This window comes from Haplochromis burtoni, unplaced genomic scaffold (genome assembly GCF_018398535.1).
Source record: "Haplochromis burtoni strain Fernald_Lab_line unplaced genomic scaffold, NCSU_Asbu1 Contig_20, whole genome shotgun sequence".
Classification (NCBI taxonomy): Eukaryota; Metazoa; Chordata; class Actinopteri; order Cichliformes; family Cichlidae; genus Haplochromis; species Haplochromis burtoni.
Genome location: NW_024582381.1, coordinates 3284902 through 3302238, shown reverse-complemented (window position 1 = coordinate 3302238; position 17337 = coordinate 3284902). Strand labels below are relative to the sequence as shown.

General features: G+C 38.5%; 2 protein-coding genes across 4 annotated transcripts; both read left to right on the top strand.

The window, feature by feature from the left end:
• Positions 1-5219: 5219 nt before the first annotated feature.
• Positions 5220-8865, top strand: LOC102290674 (UDP-glucuronosyltransferase). Its single transcript, XM_005919341.3, has 5 exons — positions 5220-6143; positions 6746-6877; positions 7165-7252; positions 7392-7611; positions 7913-8865. Exons 1-5 carry the CDS (start codon positions 5283-5285, stop codon positions 8193-8195), a joined length of 1584 nt encoding a protein of 527 aa, XP_005919403.1. The 5' UTR covers positions 5220-5282; the 3' UTR covers positions 8196-8865.
• A 2775-nt stretch (positions 8866-11640) lies between these two features.
• Positions 11641-17005, top strand: LOC102291295 (granzyme B). Of its 3 annotated transcripts, none has more exons than XM_042218540.1 (5): positions 11641-11701; positions 14871-15015; positions 15621-15768; positions 15953-16213; positions 16353-17005. In XM_042218540.1, exons 1-5 carry the CDS (start codon positions 11656-11658, stop codon positions 16503-16505), a joined length of 753 nt encoding a protein of 250 aa, XP_042074474.1. In that variant the 5' UTR covers positions 11641-11655; the 3' UTR covers positions 16506-17005. The 3 variants fall into 3 exon arrangements, with proteins under 3 accessions (XP_042074474.1, XP_014188181.1, XP_005919406.1); XM_014332695.2 differs by lacking the exon at positions 11641-11701 and adding an exon at positions 14485-14747; XM_005919344.2 differs by lacking the exon at positions 11641-11701 and adding an exon at positions 14492-14747 and having other exon boundaries at positions 14867-15015.
• Positions 17006-17337: the final 332 nt, after the last annotated feature.

Genomic DNA, 17337 nt, shown 5'->3' with positions numbered 1-17337 from the left:
TAAAACAACCTTTTTCTAAAAGATGTTTTAAAGATGGCGGTGGAGTGGAAAGGAGCGTTAGGTGTGTTTCGATCGGTCGATTTTAAAGTCCACAGCTTACACATTCCAGATCATTTTCATATCAATCTAACCGCTTGTTGACCCTCATCTGGAAGAGACCACTCCCACCAGAGTAGAAATCTTTCATTAGAGAATAAAAAGGTAATCGCTCATGATAACTTTGTATTGATTAACAGTGATTTTCTGTAAAAGCACAAATGGAACCAGACCGCAGAGCAAAATCCTTCAACTGTTAAATAGAGCTGCGGAGTGTCCTCCTCACTGCTGGGGCCCCGTGGCTGTGCAAGCAGATTTTCTACAGTGACTAGTACTGGTGTAGCGATTCTTTTGAATTTGGCGCCATCATGTGGTTAAAGCGAAAAATGTCGCTTTACAGAAAAGGCTGCAGCAGCAGAGTAGAGGTGAAATTAGTTTGTACTAAAAGCATCAGTTTGTATCTTTTCATTTCAACTAGCGAATATTTGAATTTATTTCAATTTCTATGTAAACATGAATGCGTGACAATTATTTTGGCAAGAGAAGGTTTGTGCTTGAGAAGTTAAAGTCCAAATATGAAGGTGAAAGAATGAAACCCAGTAAGAGCAGATCAGCACAATATGTTGCTGAGTAAGCCATCAAGGCAGTATCAGATCAGTGTGATTGTATCACCTTATATTACTTTCTTTTCTATCCCACAAACAGACTTTATGCATGCATACACACTCACACTATGTTTTAGTCATGCTATAGGCTAAATCTTATTTAGCCGTATACAAATGAGCTGGATTTTTGTCAAGAAAAATTCTTACATTAAAATGAAACATTGTACACTGAATACCTGGTGTCAGGTGTATTACAAATAATTAAATCATAGAGTTAAGTGACCTCTTCATATGACAACACATCCTTTTACTGGCTCTCATTGAAGGGAGAAACTGAAAGAGATACACCAAAGGAAAACAATTAAGAACAGTGACTAGACTGATTTAATACTGTTCCTATATCAAACTTTGCACTTTAGAGCCACCAGCATTTGATTTGAAATGTTTCAATACAGGCAATCCTCTCTTTTTCAGGAAAACAGTGTAAACAGTGCCCCCTCAATCTTTACTTCACATGTACCACAAATACTTTTAATGGTGTGCTGGGTGCGCACGTGCAGGTTTAACTGCCATGAGGTGGATCAAATGTCACTCTCCTGAACATTAAACTCATATCAGTTTTCCTGCTACCTTTCATAATACCTGGATTTCAGCCATCGGGACTCTAAAACTTCTAAAAGTTCCCTCATAAGAATTTGTAACTAATTAAGTCTTTCACTCAGTGGCAATGTTGCAACCACACTGTCTAATCAACAAGGGTGTAAAGCAGGTCAATATGTTTGAGTCAATGTTAAAAAGTTATCAACAAAATGATAACACACGAAAGGGCAAGCTTATACTTTAAATTCTGAGGTTAGTAAGGGAATCATTTTGAACAGACACCTGTTTATATTAGTAGCATTCACCTGTTAAATGAACATTTCCATTTCCATTTCCAGAGCTTTCAGCTTCCAGGCTCCTCTTCTGTGGAACCTGCTCCCAGTTTAGATTCAGGAGACAGACTCCCTCTCTAAGTTTGAGACCAGGCTTAAAACCCTCCTTTTTAAGTTTATGGTCAGGGCTGGTGACCCTAAATCCTCCCTTAGTTATGCTGCAATGGGTCTAGGCTGAGTGTTTCTTCTTCACTCACATTGTTTCATTCACTATGTGTTTGTACACCACTCTGCATTTAATCATTAGTTATTATTAATCCCTGGCTCTCTTCCACAACGTGTCTTTGTCCTAATCAGAGGATGGTGCTTTGGTAAAGAGGCAGCAAACCAACAGAAAACTTCAACTTGGAGGGTGTTTCAATGATTTGGCACCATGCCATCTAGGTGAACAGCAGAATCAACTTCACAGTTTTGTCAGTCAGCATGATATCAGCACAGCCTTTTTGTTTTTTCAGTTTGTTTGTTTGTTGATTGTTATGCATGTGTCTTATTTGCTAAAATGCCACATGGCATAATGTGGTCAAGGTCAGGAACTATAACATAGTCCCGTTTGTATGATGTTTTATTACGCTGTCACAATTGTTTATTGTTTTATGGTTGTTTATCTGTGAGCACGGAGAGTGTGTTGCGTGCCGAGGCTTTCTTGTCGCAATAGCATCTAGCCTTTTTAGATTTTCAAAAACAACAACCCTTTCATACATTAAACAGACTTTACTCTGCCGGCTCCTCAGTATAGCCATTGTATTTCCAATTATATAAAAGTACTCAGGTTACTGCTCAGTAAATCCACACATGCAAGGAAATGGATGTCATGTGTCTTGCATCCTGGATGCTCTATGCAGGTTCTATACTCACATAAAAAGTATTTCCAGTAGTAAAAATACATCTGGCACAGACAATGTCCCATTTTTTTGCTACTAGTGAGAAAGTGAATCTTTCCAACTTTGGTTCTTTTGTGAAAATGTCTCTGTCAGTCCATTCCCAGTGTCAAAGGGCCGGTGTTCTGTATCAGGGAGACAATTCCTCACCCTGTTTTCAGTAAACAAAAAGTCTTTGGATAAGAGAAAATATGTGAGACCACAGTGGCAGACTTCCCAACAGTTTACAAAAATATTCTAGTTCCAGTTACAATAGGGCTGGTAATTAATAGTCATTCAAGTTCAAGGAAGGTGAGGAGAGTAGTCACACCTCAAGAGTCCTTTACAAGTATAAATATCTGCTCTTCAAGTGTCAGTAATCTTGAAACTGCCAGGTTTCTACATTTTGTCTTCTAACCATGTCTGAAGGCTAAAACATATTTTTTCTTTAGAGCCACAGAGGACTATGGAATGAAAAGCCTGCTGTCTAAGTTTCAGTAGAGATAACAGATAATGCCACAAAAAATGTCATTTTATGAAAAACTGAAGATTTGTCTGCCAATGATGAGAGTTGATTTTTGTTTTTTGTTGCTTTTTTCTTGCACAGTAATTTTACACTTCACTTCAGTAGCTGCTAACTTGTAATTGTTTCAGCATGTCCTATTGCAAAAGAGTTGAAATGCAGTTCATGTGAAAGGTCAATGGCATCATTATTCAGACTTTAGGACAATAAGGCTTGTTCACTATAGTGTAAGTCAAACATTCCCACTGTTAAGTTGGCTGTTGTGCAGAGAAAATGTCTAAAGTGTTTTGACTGTCGATGGATGGATGGATGGATGGATGGATGGATGGATGGATGGATGGATAGGGTGCCATTGTTGTTTTTGCTGAATCTACAATCCTGATTAGTTAGTTACTTACAGAAATTTATTTTTTAAGACAAAGCGATGTTTACACAAAGGTAAAATTCCACATAACTGTTCTAGTATGTGTGGGTTTACGTGCCACCACTCTCACTTGTAGGTTATAGGTAAACTGGAATAAAGGGCAGGCTCTCATTATGTAGATAGTTTTCTGTTATTTAAAGGACATAAAGCACACACAAAGCAAATAAGGACCTTTGCTCTTATTGATAATCAGTATATGCTTTGCCACCATGACTTGCAACTCCTACTGACTGCTAGAGTTTGACATTTAACCCATTAGTGTTCAACAGTGAAATTTCATGGGTTAATTTAAAGTGACTAAAACGCTTGCTCGGCTGAACAAATACATAGAGGCCAGACTGAAGTAGTTTTTTTTTTACAACATCCTTTTTGTTACTTATCATTCAAACAAACACACGTGCAAACAGACACACGCATGCATGCAAACAGTCAGGAACAAAGTATTGTTCAGTTTTTCTTGTTCACTCAGGAATAAAGTAAACCAGGCTTTATGGACCACAAAGAACACAACCACAATTATTTGATGTCTTATTATAGCTGGATAATCATGGGAGCCTGCACCTCTTGTAACTAACAACTAAAATGAGATACAATACAAAAAAGGCTGCAAATCGAACTGCAGTTATATCACGAGCAAGGATTTCACTGGATTTAACAGATTTGGATTTAAGGCGTGCAATGAAATGAATACCACATATAGTCTTGTATTTTTATCAGTCAAACACAAATACATGATTTTGTCACATAGTGCAGCCACATGTTGTGTCAGTACCCACTGGAAATTTTGTGTTTAAACCCCTAACAAGAAAACAAAAACACACAGAAACAGTTTTCAGTCATTTATGATCGAACAAACAATAATCATTTTTAAAAAGCCTTCAGACTAAATGACTGCAACTTAAGACTTCTCCAAACAGAGTGCCTACATTCTGGATTGGAACTGGTTTCTACTAAAGAAATTGTTTATTTAAAGATGGTCAACAATGTGGCCAGTAGGGAACCCCTCCAACCCACTAAGACCTCCTCCCTTTCCCTTTAACCCCTTCTTTTTTATGTAATAGCAAAATCACTGCACTGAAAGTTATAAAAGTATGTGTGTAACCCTGAATCGATTCATAATTTCCTTGTGAAAACTGCAGACACAGCGAGCCACAGCACATTCCAGGACATGGGAATTTGTTGCTGTGACTTTATTCCAGATATTGTACTCTTGTTCTCTATAAATCTTACCGCTCTAACAAATATTTAGCACTATGGTTATTCAAATCAGCCTCAAGCAAGTTGTAACCAAAGGTAAAATTCCTTACATATGTTGTTTCTTTGATAATATCAAACCCCTCCAAGAAGAAGGGTGTTGGTGTCCTATTACACTTGGCTTCGCACGCCATCGGTCTCATTACAATGGCTCAAGGTTTGCGTGTCTGGAGGAGAGAGAAAAAAAGAACTCCCTTTAGCCCACATGTGCCGGGGGTTTTTTTTTTCAGGGGGAGGGGAGAAGGAACATCCAAAGTAAATAAAGATGACTCCGCTCAAACTGGCAGGCAGTACATGCAGTGTGTGACTTTCTGATCTTACTAAAGTTTGGCGGTGGATACGATTATAATTGCTGTTAAATGCACCTGCCATACAGGTTAGCATGATAAATGTGTTGAGTGTAAGCGGACTTCACAGGACACAAAAGAATGATTAACAGGAGATGGAACTGTGCATGCTAGACTTCCCCCACTTCCCTCCCATAGGAATCCCTTCTCCGCCTGTCTTCCTGTTGTGTAATAGGCCAAGCCCAAATGCAGCCTGAACTTCCTGCAGAATTTAAGCACACACACACCCCCCTCCACTTGCCCAAATACATAAAGCCTCCACTACGTCTCACACCAAACCAGCTTGCAGTACAGAGAGGAGGCAATGAGCAACGGGGTGTGGTTTCCTACTCTGGGGCTGCTGGCCATGCTATGCTGCTTCAGCATGGGGCCGGTTCAAGGGGGGAAGGTGCTGGTTGTGCCTGTGGATGGAAGCCACTGGCTCAGCATGAAGATATTGGTGAAGGAACTCATCCGCAGGGGCCATGAAGTCGTAGTGCTGGTGCCAGAAAGCAGCCTGTTGATCCAAGGCTCAGAGAGCTTCAGGACAGAGATTTACAAAGTGCCTTACACCAAAGCTGAACTGGATGGATCTTTCAGCACCTTCCAGAATGAAGTCTTCCTCAAACCCGCAGAATTTGAAGATTTGATAGTGAATTTGAGGCGACTGGTCAACTTTACTTCACTCCAGGTGAAAGGTTGTGAGAGTTTGCTGGACAATAAGCCTTTGATGAATCGACTGAGGGAGCAGGGTTTTGATCTTGTGCTTACAGACCCCTTCCTTCCTTGCGGGTCTGTCCTGGCTCATATGTTTTCCATTCCAGCTGTTTATTTCCTTCGTGGGATTCCATGTGAGCTGGATATGAAGGCTAACAAGTGTCCTTCTCCTCCTTCCTATGTTCCAGTGTTTTTCTCTGGAAATAGAAACTCGATGACTTTCCCAGAGAGAGTAAAAAACTTTGTAATGTATGGTGTGCAGTCCTACATTTGCACAATACTCTATCCTCACTTTGATGATCTAGTCAGCAGGTATATAGGAGAGATTTCAACTTATCAAGAACTTGTCAGCCACGGGGCTATCTGGCTTCTCAGATATGACTTTACCTTTGAATGGCCCAGACCTCTCATGCCAAATATGGTGTTAATTGGAGGGATCAACTGTGCAAAGAGGGCTCCCCTGCCAGCGGTGAGTATGTGAATATATGAACGCAAGTGTAAACAAGCACATGTCACGTCTGGATGTAATCAAGCCAAATCACATATGCTCAGAGCTTACTGAAAAGCAGAGAATCAGCAGTCATTAGTTTTATATGGAAGAGGAGGTCAGAAACTTTTCTAACAACAACTAACATGAACTGCTTAGTGAAGTGATCATTCGCATTAATGCTTGCTTAAGGGTTCTGGGACTACAAGAGATCTGTTAGTTTCAAAAATAGAGATGCAAATTATTTTTGACAGTTTTACCAAGAAATGAGTTATGATACTGAGGCACAACTGGTTTTTCTGCTCTTCTGGAAAACAAAGAAACGTTAGAAAATAAATGCAGATTCCCGAACAGTGGCCAGAATAGTCTAGGAAGAGAAGTGAGAGGCAGTGTTATGTCAACAGAGATCAAAAGCTGTACAGAACCAAACGGTTTGTTTATACACAAACAAGGAGGCTACAATACACAAACTGGTAATCAAATGAATTCTTTTTAGTATATTTTAAAATAATGCATAAAAGCTGTTGGAAAAATGTCTTTGTTTTAGATTTTTTTTGTCTGTTTTTTTCCTCCCCTCTCTGCAGGACTTGGAAGACTTTGTGAATGGCTCAGGAGATGACGGCTTCATTGTGTTTAGCATGGGTTCAGTGGTGTCCACCATGCCTGAAGAGAAAGCAAAGCACTTCTTAGACGCTTTTCGAAAAATACCTCAAAGGGTAATGATAACCTGAGTAGCTCACTGTACATCAATGGAATCGATTCACTTTTTTATACTTCTGTCTAGGATAAAGCTGGTTAATACACAAGATTCAGCCACACGAGCCACACAAACATTTACACAATACCCAGAGATTTTCACACTGTGCAATGAGGCCAAATGTCTAATCAGATTAAAGTGCAGGACTTTGTCCTCTGCCTTGCCTTGCTCTAAACATACAAAACCCTCCATTTATTACTTATGTACTCTGCACAATGAACAGAGATGGTTTTATTTGTGTTTCAGGTCGTGTGGAGATACACTGGTGCACTACCTGATGATATACCCAAGAATGTCAGAGTTATGAAGTGGTTACCTCAAAACGATCTCCTAGGTATGCATAGATAAGTGAGAAAATGCTGCTGTAATATCACACCTTACAAGCTAAAAACATATGACACTGAGATGAAATTATCTACATGTGATTCATGGTTGATTTGACCTGTAACCGAGTTTGTGTCTGTGCTCCCTAGCCCATGCCAAGGCTAAAGTCTTCATCACTCATGGAGGCTCCCATGGTATCTATGAAGGTATCTGTAATGGTGTGCCCATGTTGATGTTTCCACTTTTTGGAGACCAGGGAGACAACGTGAATCGCTTGTTGGGCCGTGGCGCTGCTTTGAAACTCAGTATATACGACGTGACAACTGAACAGCTACTGGGTGCGCTAAAGAAACTTATCTATGACAAAAGGTGAGGAAACTGGTTATTGAATTAAAATGCACTGAAGAATGCAAAAAAAATGGTGTTGAAAATACTGTGATTAACATATTTATTGGACCCAGATCATAAAAACAAGACTAAAATGACTAAATTTATATTTTTTATCGAGTTGGCACACTGGAAATTAATCAAGCATAACCTTCGACCACTAAAACTACTTTTCCTGTTACGGAATGCAAGTTAATAACTTTAAACCTACGTGGACGTGCTTGGTGAATGAATCAGTAACTGGAAAACATTAAACCTTTAACAAAATATTACCTGTCCTCAGGTACAAAGCAAAGATGATGGAGCTTTCAGCTATACACCTAGACCGTCCCACTGAGCCTGTGGACCTAGCTGCGTTTTGGACCGAGTTTGTCATGAGACACAAAGGAGCTTCGCATCTCAGAGTGGGCGCTCATGATTTGAACTGGTTCCAGTACCACAGCTTGGATGTGCTGTCGTTTTTTGCCGTCATTCTCATAACAGTTGTGTGGATGACAGTGAAATGCTGCCGATTTTGTATTCGCAAGTGTTGCAGGAAAGGAACTGCAAAAAGAAAATGTGAATAGCGTTTATATTCATTTGCATTCTTTAATTTTTACATATTCAGTGACAAAGCTAATGGTTGAAACACTGCACTGAACTTTCAGCTGGATGTATTGTACGAGTGTTTTATGTGTGAAATCTCAGCCAAAGTGCTATTACCAGTGTTGGGTAAGTTACTTTAAAATAGTAACTTAGTTACATTACTAGTTACTGCTATCAAAAGTAACTCAGTTATTTCAAGTTACTTGTTACTTTCAAAGTAACTAGTTACTAGGGAAAGTAACTTTGGTTTTACTCAGAATTCTCTTGTTAATGTGTTTCTTCCATAACTTTGCCAGTCTTCTAGCTTGCTTACTTGCCACAAGTGCACTGTGCCACCTACCAATAGAAAGGAAAAAATAATGTGCATATTTCCACGAGAGAAATCCCACGCCTGGACCGTCGTTGACCGCCGCCATGATTCTAGCCTACGTCACAGCGTCATGTGCGCTTTTTACATCCAATACGAAAACTGCAGTCGTGGTGCTTTCGATTGTACTCAGAACTCGGAAATTCTGCCTTCTGAATAGGAAGATGTAGGTAACACCAGACTGTAGATGAGCTGCATACAGGGCTGGACTGGGACAAAAAATCGGCCCGGGCGTTTTGGCTGACCGGCCCGCCATTATTGGAAAAATCATAAAGCCTTTGAATGAAAACAAACGCTGTTGTGACAGTGATGTACACTGTTTTGATCTATCAATCGTTTGTTGTAAGATTCAGATAATTACTTTTTAAAAGCGAGACATTTTAAATGGGAATAAGAAAGAAAAGTATTTCCTTGTGACCCCCTTTCCCTGTTAATGCCCTACATGCCCCCCTGGCAACACTTTGCTAGACCCGCCCCTGCACAGTTACCAGCTGTCAGCTACTTAGAAAAGGATCCTGGTGTTATTTGTCTCTCAGAAACAGTTCATAACTTCCCTTCAACTCATTCATGTCACCTAAAGGTAAACCCGTTTCTCCATCACCTGTTCAGCTCTGATGATCCAGTAAGGACATCTCCTGGTTTCATCTTCATGTTTCCCTCTCACCACATATCCAAAACCGATATCATGACCAGCAGGTTTACAGCTGTGGCTCCAGCAAACATCAGCTGATACTAGAAATGAATATTAAATAAATTCTAACAACAGCTGATCAAGCTTAAACGTGCTGCTGTTGTTTAGCGCGACATCCACTGGTTTCTTCTTTCTGGCAAGAAGTGGGCGATAAACAAACAAGAGAGAAAAGCCGATCAGCTGATCATTGATCAGTTTCATGATTGAAGTAGAAATGGGAGAGGGAGGGGGGAGAATGAGAGAAGAAGAGGCAGCTGTGCAGCAAAGACACAGAATAACTCCAGCTTTGTGTGTTTTTCATGCTAGCGGAAGTACGGGGCAAACTGTGTTCCTTATCACCTCAATACGAAACGAAAACATTACGAAACGCTCTCTGAATACAGAACAATTCGGGATGGTTGGCAACTCTAATAATTAACCTTATGAACAAAATAAAGTTTAACATCAATAACATCATAGCACCCACCCAGCTGTATAGAAACTCCGTCATGCTAGCTAGTACGCAGCTTAATGTAACTGACTGTAAAAAGTCAGCACAACGAAAATAAACTCCACCTAAACTTGGTTTATATCTGACCCAGATAGACTGCAGGTCATAACTTCTTACCTGAAGTTCAGTTCACCTGACACTAGGACAAGCGGCCGCCTCGGGTCTCTCCTCCTCCTGCCTCCCCTTTCCCTCATCCACCTGCTGGCCTCCACCACTTGCTAATATTACTGAATCTTTGGAAGCTCCGCGATAGCCTCCACACGAAGTAACGAATAACGAGCCTATCTAAATCCCAGTAACGTGTTCCTGATTTTGGCACAATAACTAGTTACCATGCTCGTTACCACAATAATAACGTAGTTACTGTAATGCATTACTTAATAACGCGTTAGTCCCAACACTGGTTATTACTGACTTTAAGAAGTGAAATATAATGATGAATGACATAATTCCAGGCAAATAAATGATGCTTTTAAACAACTTATGTGTGGATTTAATTGTAATATTTCTGAAAATTTGAGAATGGTGTACATGGAACAATACTTTGAAGACTGAGGGACCCTTCATCAGTCATCAGTCATTCATCGGGATTGTTGATGTTACTAGTGATTGGATTACTAGTGCACTAAATGGCTGAAATTCTGTTCCTTGTTAGTAAGCAGAATCCCAACAACTAACAAGACAACATTTCTAGTGTTATTTACACTACGTATTTGTTGACTGGCATCTCTCCCAGAGAAATAACTCATATAAAAACTGAACTTATCCACTTGTTTAACAGAACAGCTGACTGAAAGAGCCTTTTTTACTCTCTATACCAACATCTTGTAAGATTATTTCAAAAATAAACCATAAAACCTGGAGTTTTTACCTTTGAAAGGCAAACTTTCGTTTTCAAGAATGTACCAAAGAGGCTGTGGCTACAAGTGGTCGCTGAGTGTTGCTCACTGTTAGGTGCAAACCAGTGTGACAGTAACCTCATCTTTAAACCACGATAATGAGAGTGCCCGCTGTTTTCACTCTGACTCCATCTCTTTGATTATAACTCAGGAGCCAAAAGATGTGTTAAGAATGCAACACTGGCTCTACAGCGCAGTCCTGCCAAGAAGTTTTCAGGTGTGTGAACAAGGAAGAGAATGTCAAACCTTAGAAACTAATCATGACACAAATATCAATATTAATGAGGACATTCAGGCTTGTTGGGACATGTGCTTTTGACAAGTCAAATTATTCAGTTTCTGTTTATCTTGGAAAAAATGTATGGCTTTAACACCTGTGTAATTGGTGTATGACTTAATTTCTTTACTTGTACAGACAAATCTGAATGAACACAGAGCGATGTAGTTTAGTAAGTGAAACTAGTATTTTAGTAATTCCCCTGTAATTAACTGGAATTTCAATGTGATTATATTTACCTACATGTATTTAAAGGTGGATAGACTAGAATAAAGGTTGTAACAAGTCAGTTTTTTTGACAGGAAACAAAGAAACTATACTAGAAATTTAAAAAATGTTTTAAAATAATATTCAAAATTCAACTGGTGTGTAACTAATTTTAAACACAGCATAAGGTTTTCTTTTACATAACCTAAGGACTAATTTTAAGTATTGCATAAATTCAGGTATTTTGCAGGAAAGGAAACAGATGATCAAATGATGCTGTAATTTTAAGCAGTGCATTATTTCATGTTAATTTGGAAGAAAAACAAACTATATTTTCCCATCTTGCAATTTGAGTAAGCTGCACTTTTTGTTGTATCAGGTCCTGCATGTGCAACAAAGTTTTTAACACCCTGACACCAAAGTTTCCGTTGTGGCACTTGGAAGCCTGACGGCAAAAACAGTTAAGGGGCTTTGCAAGCCAAACTTTTCAGCTTTTGCTTCAGTGCCATCATGATCTACTGCATCACATGCATCTTTCTACAAGTCTCCCTCACAGGTAAGATAAGGTCATTTTTGAAAGACAAGTGAATAAAGCATATTCCTTTACTTTATATAATTATAAGGTCATGAGCAAGAAATGGGCATGATTTTGATATAATCAGTATATTGATTCTACATTCTTTTCTTATGTAAGGGGCTGCTGAGAGCAGTATAATTGGTGGCAGAGAAGCAAAGCCCCATTCCAGACCTTACATGGCATCACTCCAGTATCAAGAACACCATTCATGTGGTGGGATGTTAATCCGAGAGGACTTTGTTCATTGCATTCATGGCTTCTCAATCATATGCAAACATTTGAGGTCAGTTTTCCCCCTGTGAAACCAGTCATCTGCATAGAAAGTCTGAAAAAGATCCCCTTAATCTCAACTTAATCTCAACTTAATTCATATATTTAAAAGATACTTCCATTTAGCAAAATAATTATAACACTGTGATACGCGTACATACCAAGAACGAAACAAATGTGTTCTAAGAAGACTAGAAGATACACATTCATTTGAACAGGAAGGGTATTTGGGTTTATGCAGTTCTGGGAAAAAGAGTAGCACTTCAGGCACAAATCAAAGGTGTTTAATCAGGTCTGACAGTTTCATGTATGGAACGCGAAAGTGAAAACAACACAAGGATCCTAACAAATGTGTGCTTTTTACTATGTTTTAGTTTATACTACCACTAGATGTTGCCAAAGTCACCAATTTTTAAACGTATACCAATGGGCCACAAACTGTGGAGTGGCCTCCTCTGGTGGAGCAAAGAGCTACTGCTGGGGTGTTCGTTACCAATACATTCATTGAGTTATATTAGTAAATTAATGAAAAACTGCAGTAAATATATTTTAGAATTGAAAGCATCAATTTGATTAAAGAGCTCCCAAACACTGTGGATTAACCAGTTTATAGAAACATAAACCTTACACTTTGTGGTGGTCTAATGAAAGTAGTAAACTAGTTAAAGAGCATATTTTTAAATCTGCAACATCTGTCTCTCAGTCACTGCATGGTCCAACCACACTCTCTTATGCTGGTTGGTTAGGCCTCTTTTCTGGCCAATGTGGACAAGTACACTGTGTGCTTGGCTGAATACTCTGCTGTCCGCTGTACTATATTGTAGAGGTTTCCTGTGGATATGTTTTGTACTCAGGATCAGATCTGTTTCAGTTTTCAAGAAAACTGAGACACTGTTTAGACAAGTGAGTGTTGCTCACAAATCAACACTTACCTCATCCTTAAACTATGAGGTGAGAGTGCCCACTGGTTTCACTCTAACTCCGCCCTTTTGATTATGAGTCAGAAGATGTGTTAAAAATGCAAACCTGGATCTACAGTCAGTGACATTTACACTTGTAGGACCATGTGCTGTTAAAAAGATAAACAGTTCTGTTTCTGTTTTGTTTGTTTTTTTCGGGAAAACCTTTGTGGCTAACTGGTGCATGGCTTTTTACCCATACAGACAAATCTGTATTTATACATACAGCTATTTAGTTTAAAAAATAAAACTAATGTTTTAAGTAGTGCTCTTCGTTTTCGGTTTATCCAACTTACTCTTTGCAAATATTAGTTTGAATGAAATGTTATCAGTGTCAGCGTTTTCATTGCCTATCATCTTTGTTATTGTGGTGATCACACAGCAACTATAATCACATTTCACTCTGTGGTAGCCTCTGCTTGCTGCGATCATGTGGCTTTTGCTAGGTTGGTTAGCCCATCTGACTGCTTTCTATATATTGGGATCGTGTAAAACCCCTTAACCGCTGTAGTATTATATCCTGTTCTTCAGGAAGCAGCTTGAAAGTGTAAACAAAGTTTCTGTATTTTACAGCATGTGCAGTAAAAAAAACAAGTGTAGATTGAGCCGTGCTAGATTTCCCACTAATTCCCTGATGTTACAACAAGTAATATTTGGCATAATGTCTAATTAAATGTGAGTTATTGGCTTTATTAGATCATTTTGAACTTGTTTATTTAAAATAAAACATAGGTATTTTGTACTAGAGCAAGAGTGTTTTGAAGCTTTTACGAGTTAATGAAATGAGGACGGGCTGCCAGAGGGGATCATCTGCTGTAATTATTAAATTTATGTTTCTGTGAAATTTGTCAGTGACACCCTCAATTATGATGAGAGATTGAACACATCTGAGAGAACATAGAGAGTAAATCAAACATCGAAATTTGTTCAGCTGCACAGATTCAAAGGCAAAATGAGAACGTAAACTTCTAACCTTTTGTTGCGTAAGGCAATGAATGTACTGTTCAACTACGTTTACAGCATTTAGTCAACAAGTTCATGTCCTTATAGAGAATGCTGTAAAGACACCCACCAAACTGGGCTTTAAATAATAAGTTATTATTAAATAATAAGTTCAGAAAAACATGTGCACTGTATGTGCACATGTGATGAAACAAAAGAAAAAGAAAGAAAGAAAAAAGAAGTAATGTGTGTATAGGGTTCATAGTGAGAGGTGTGAATATCTTTGTACATACCGTGGTTACTATGACGATAATACACGCTTTCCATTTCACGATTTACCACCAACCTTCACCATCTTCCTTTAAAATAAATGTGATCGACAGAAAAAAAAGGAACTTTCATCAGAGCAAAAATTGGAATTATCCTCTCATAGAGGTGTGTGATTTTTAGAGAGGACAACCACAAAACGTAGGATTTTGAATTGAATTAATCTGAATTGCATAAAACCACATGAAGGTGCAAACGCACATACAGTATAGAAAAACAATAAATCATTGACAATTTAACAACGTTCGATGCTATCTTGCTTGAGAAGATGGCTACAGACGATCTTTTTTTAATATGTTTTTTCACAGTTGCGTTTCACATGTAAAGCAGTGAGCAGGGTGTGATAGCAACTCCTGCCCGTGCAACAAAGTTTTTGACACCTGCCCACAGCGTTTCCGTTGTGGCAGTTGGAAGGCAGACAGCAAAAAGGGTTAGGGGGGCTTTGAAAGCCAAACTTCTCAGCTTTTGCTTCAGTGCCATCATGATCTGCTGCATCATATTCATCTTTCTACAAGTCTCCCTCACAGGTAAGATTTTTGGAAGAGATATAATTAAAGCATCTCACTTTTCCTTTTTAAGGTCATAAACAAGAAATGGGCATGCTTTTGATATAATCAGTGTATTGATTTTACCTTCTTTTCTCTTGTGAGGGGCTGCTGAGAGCGGTATAGTTGGTGGCAGGGAGGCAAAGCCCCATTCCAGACCTTACATGGCATCAATCCAGTATCAAGCCCAACATTCATGTGGTGGGATACTAATCCGGGAGGACTTTGTTCTAACGGCAGCACACTGCAAGTGAGTGCAGGGGCATTTCTTTTGTTTTGGGTTTCTTTGTAAATCAAGAACTAAAGAAAAAAAGTCCTAAAAATTGGTATTTATGTAACAATTACCCCCCAAAAAGTTAAGGATTTTATCTATTCAAAATATATCACTACTGAGTTATGTTTTAAACACAGTTTAACACACATGTTGTAGGTCTCCACTAAGATCCAGCGGCACATCACTTTCAGACTCACCTATCTATTCAGCAACACATTGTGTCCTATGACACGGGCATTTTAACCCCAGAAAATAAAAACCACACACACACAGATGTCGGTCTAACTATTTCATAATACTGTAAAGATGATTTCTCAGCCCAAATTTGTAGAGTCGTGAGCTTTGTAAGACAAATGGATGCAAACTACACTGATCAAATATCCACCACAGCATAACAGTCAAGAACTCGGGTTTTTCCTTGAATTTGTCACCTGTTCAGTATTTAAGCATATTGTAACCTGGCTGAAGAAAATTTGCTGTTATGAGTGTTTCATGGCTGTACTTTATAAACCTTTATTTTTTATGTATAATCAGTGTAACTGTATGAGATTTCAGGACATAAAAATGTTACCTTTGTTCAGATATGACAACAGAGGTCCTTGCACAGTGGTGCTTGGAGCACATGACATTAGCAAGAAAGAGAAAAGTCAACAACGCATCAAAGTGGCCAAGTACTACCGTCATCCAAAATTCAACGGGAAATACGATTATGACATCATGTTGCTTAAGGTAAAGCTAATAGGCCATCAAATTTCATTTTAAAGCATTTTTGTGCAGTGTACCTATTCACAGTTAAAGCTTTGTTATGCAATTTCACACTTGTGCTAGGTAGCAGGTGTGAGTGTGTGTTAATTGCTGACCTTTATATATAGAAGAAACTCCCCTTTCAATAACACGTTGATGTCTTTCACAGTTAGAAAAGAATGCCACACTGAATAAGTATGTGAAGACCACCGGACTACCTAAGAAGAATGGGAAAATACCTGCCAATATTAAATGTTATGTGGCTGGCTGGGGTCGGACTGGAAAAAATATGCCCGCCTCAAATGTTCTAAAGGAAGCCACAGAGAAGATGCAATTCAGCAATGAGTGCAAAAGTATTTGGCAAGCATATTTTAATTCTAATCAAATGATATGCACCAAGTTTACCAAGAAGGATGGAGGCGTTTGCCAGGTAATCAAATGTTAAAGGCAACCAGTACACCATTATTAATATTCAGAAAAACTAGTTTTTGTTCTTTATTCATAACAAGAAAAATGCAATGTTTTTAAAGACGACTTAATCAAGTCTCTCTGCTCTTTTTTTTTTATAGGGCGATTCTGGTGGACCACTTATTTGCAACAAGATGTCTCAAGGTTTAACAGCTTTTACTTTGGCAGATGATTGTAATAATCCAAAATATCCTCATGTCTACACTAAAATTAATTTCTTCATTCCCTGGATCAAGGAAAAAATGAAAGAATAGAGGAATGTTGCATAAGCCACTAGTGAGTGGAGAAGTGGGCTTTTTTCATTTACTGATTAAACAATTTGGTTGAATGGTCTTTGTATTAAAAAGGAATTCAAAAGTTGAAATGTGTATGTTAAGCATTTGGATAAACACACCTGATTACACACAGATATTGTGTAATAAACTTTAAACTGTACCTTTTCATTTTCTGAACTTTTCTTTATTCGCCTTTTCAATTTTGATTTCTAACTTTTAGGAACTTTTTATTTACTTTCATTACTTAATGTTTAAGCCAATGGAGCATGAGGCTGGGGTCTGATCACACCATAGTCCAGTGAAAACCTTTGAAGCTGAACAGTTTTCCTTCTGTGAAACTAGTCTTCAACACAAAAGTTCTAAAATGTTGCCCTTAAACATTCTGTTCCTCTGTTTGATTCTGTTACATGTATTGCATGTTTAAAAGATCATTTTTATTTAGCAAAGGTAAGACAAAAATAAAGACTAAGAAAAACTAACTGGACTTGGATCTCTTTGTCACATAATTATTTCTCTATTACCTATTACAGAACAGACATGTGCATACCTAAAACATTAGAAATTTGTTCTAAGAAGACTAGTTTTAGTCTGTTTCACACCATGTTTTACAGCACTTGATGTGTCTGCAGCAAATTCCCTTGGGTTCATGCAGTTCTGGGAAAACAAAATACCGCCACAGCCACAAACCAGGCATAAACCAAGGGTGTTTTGTTAACAATCTCATGTGGAATGTGAAAGTGAAAGAATGGATGTTGTGAACATGTGCTGCATGACATGTTTTAGTCTACCACGAGGTGTCACCAAAGTCAGT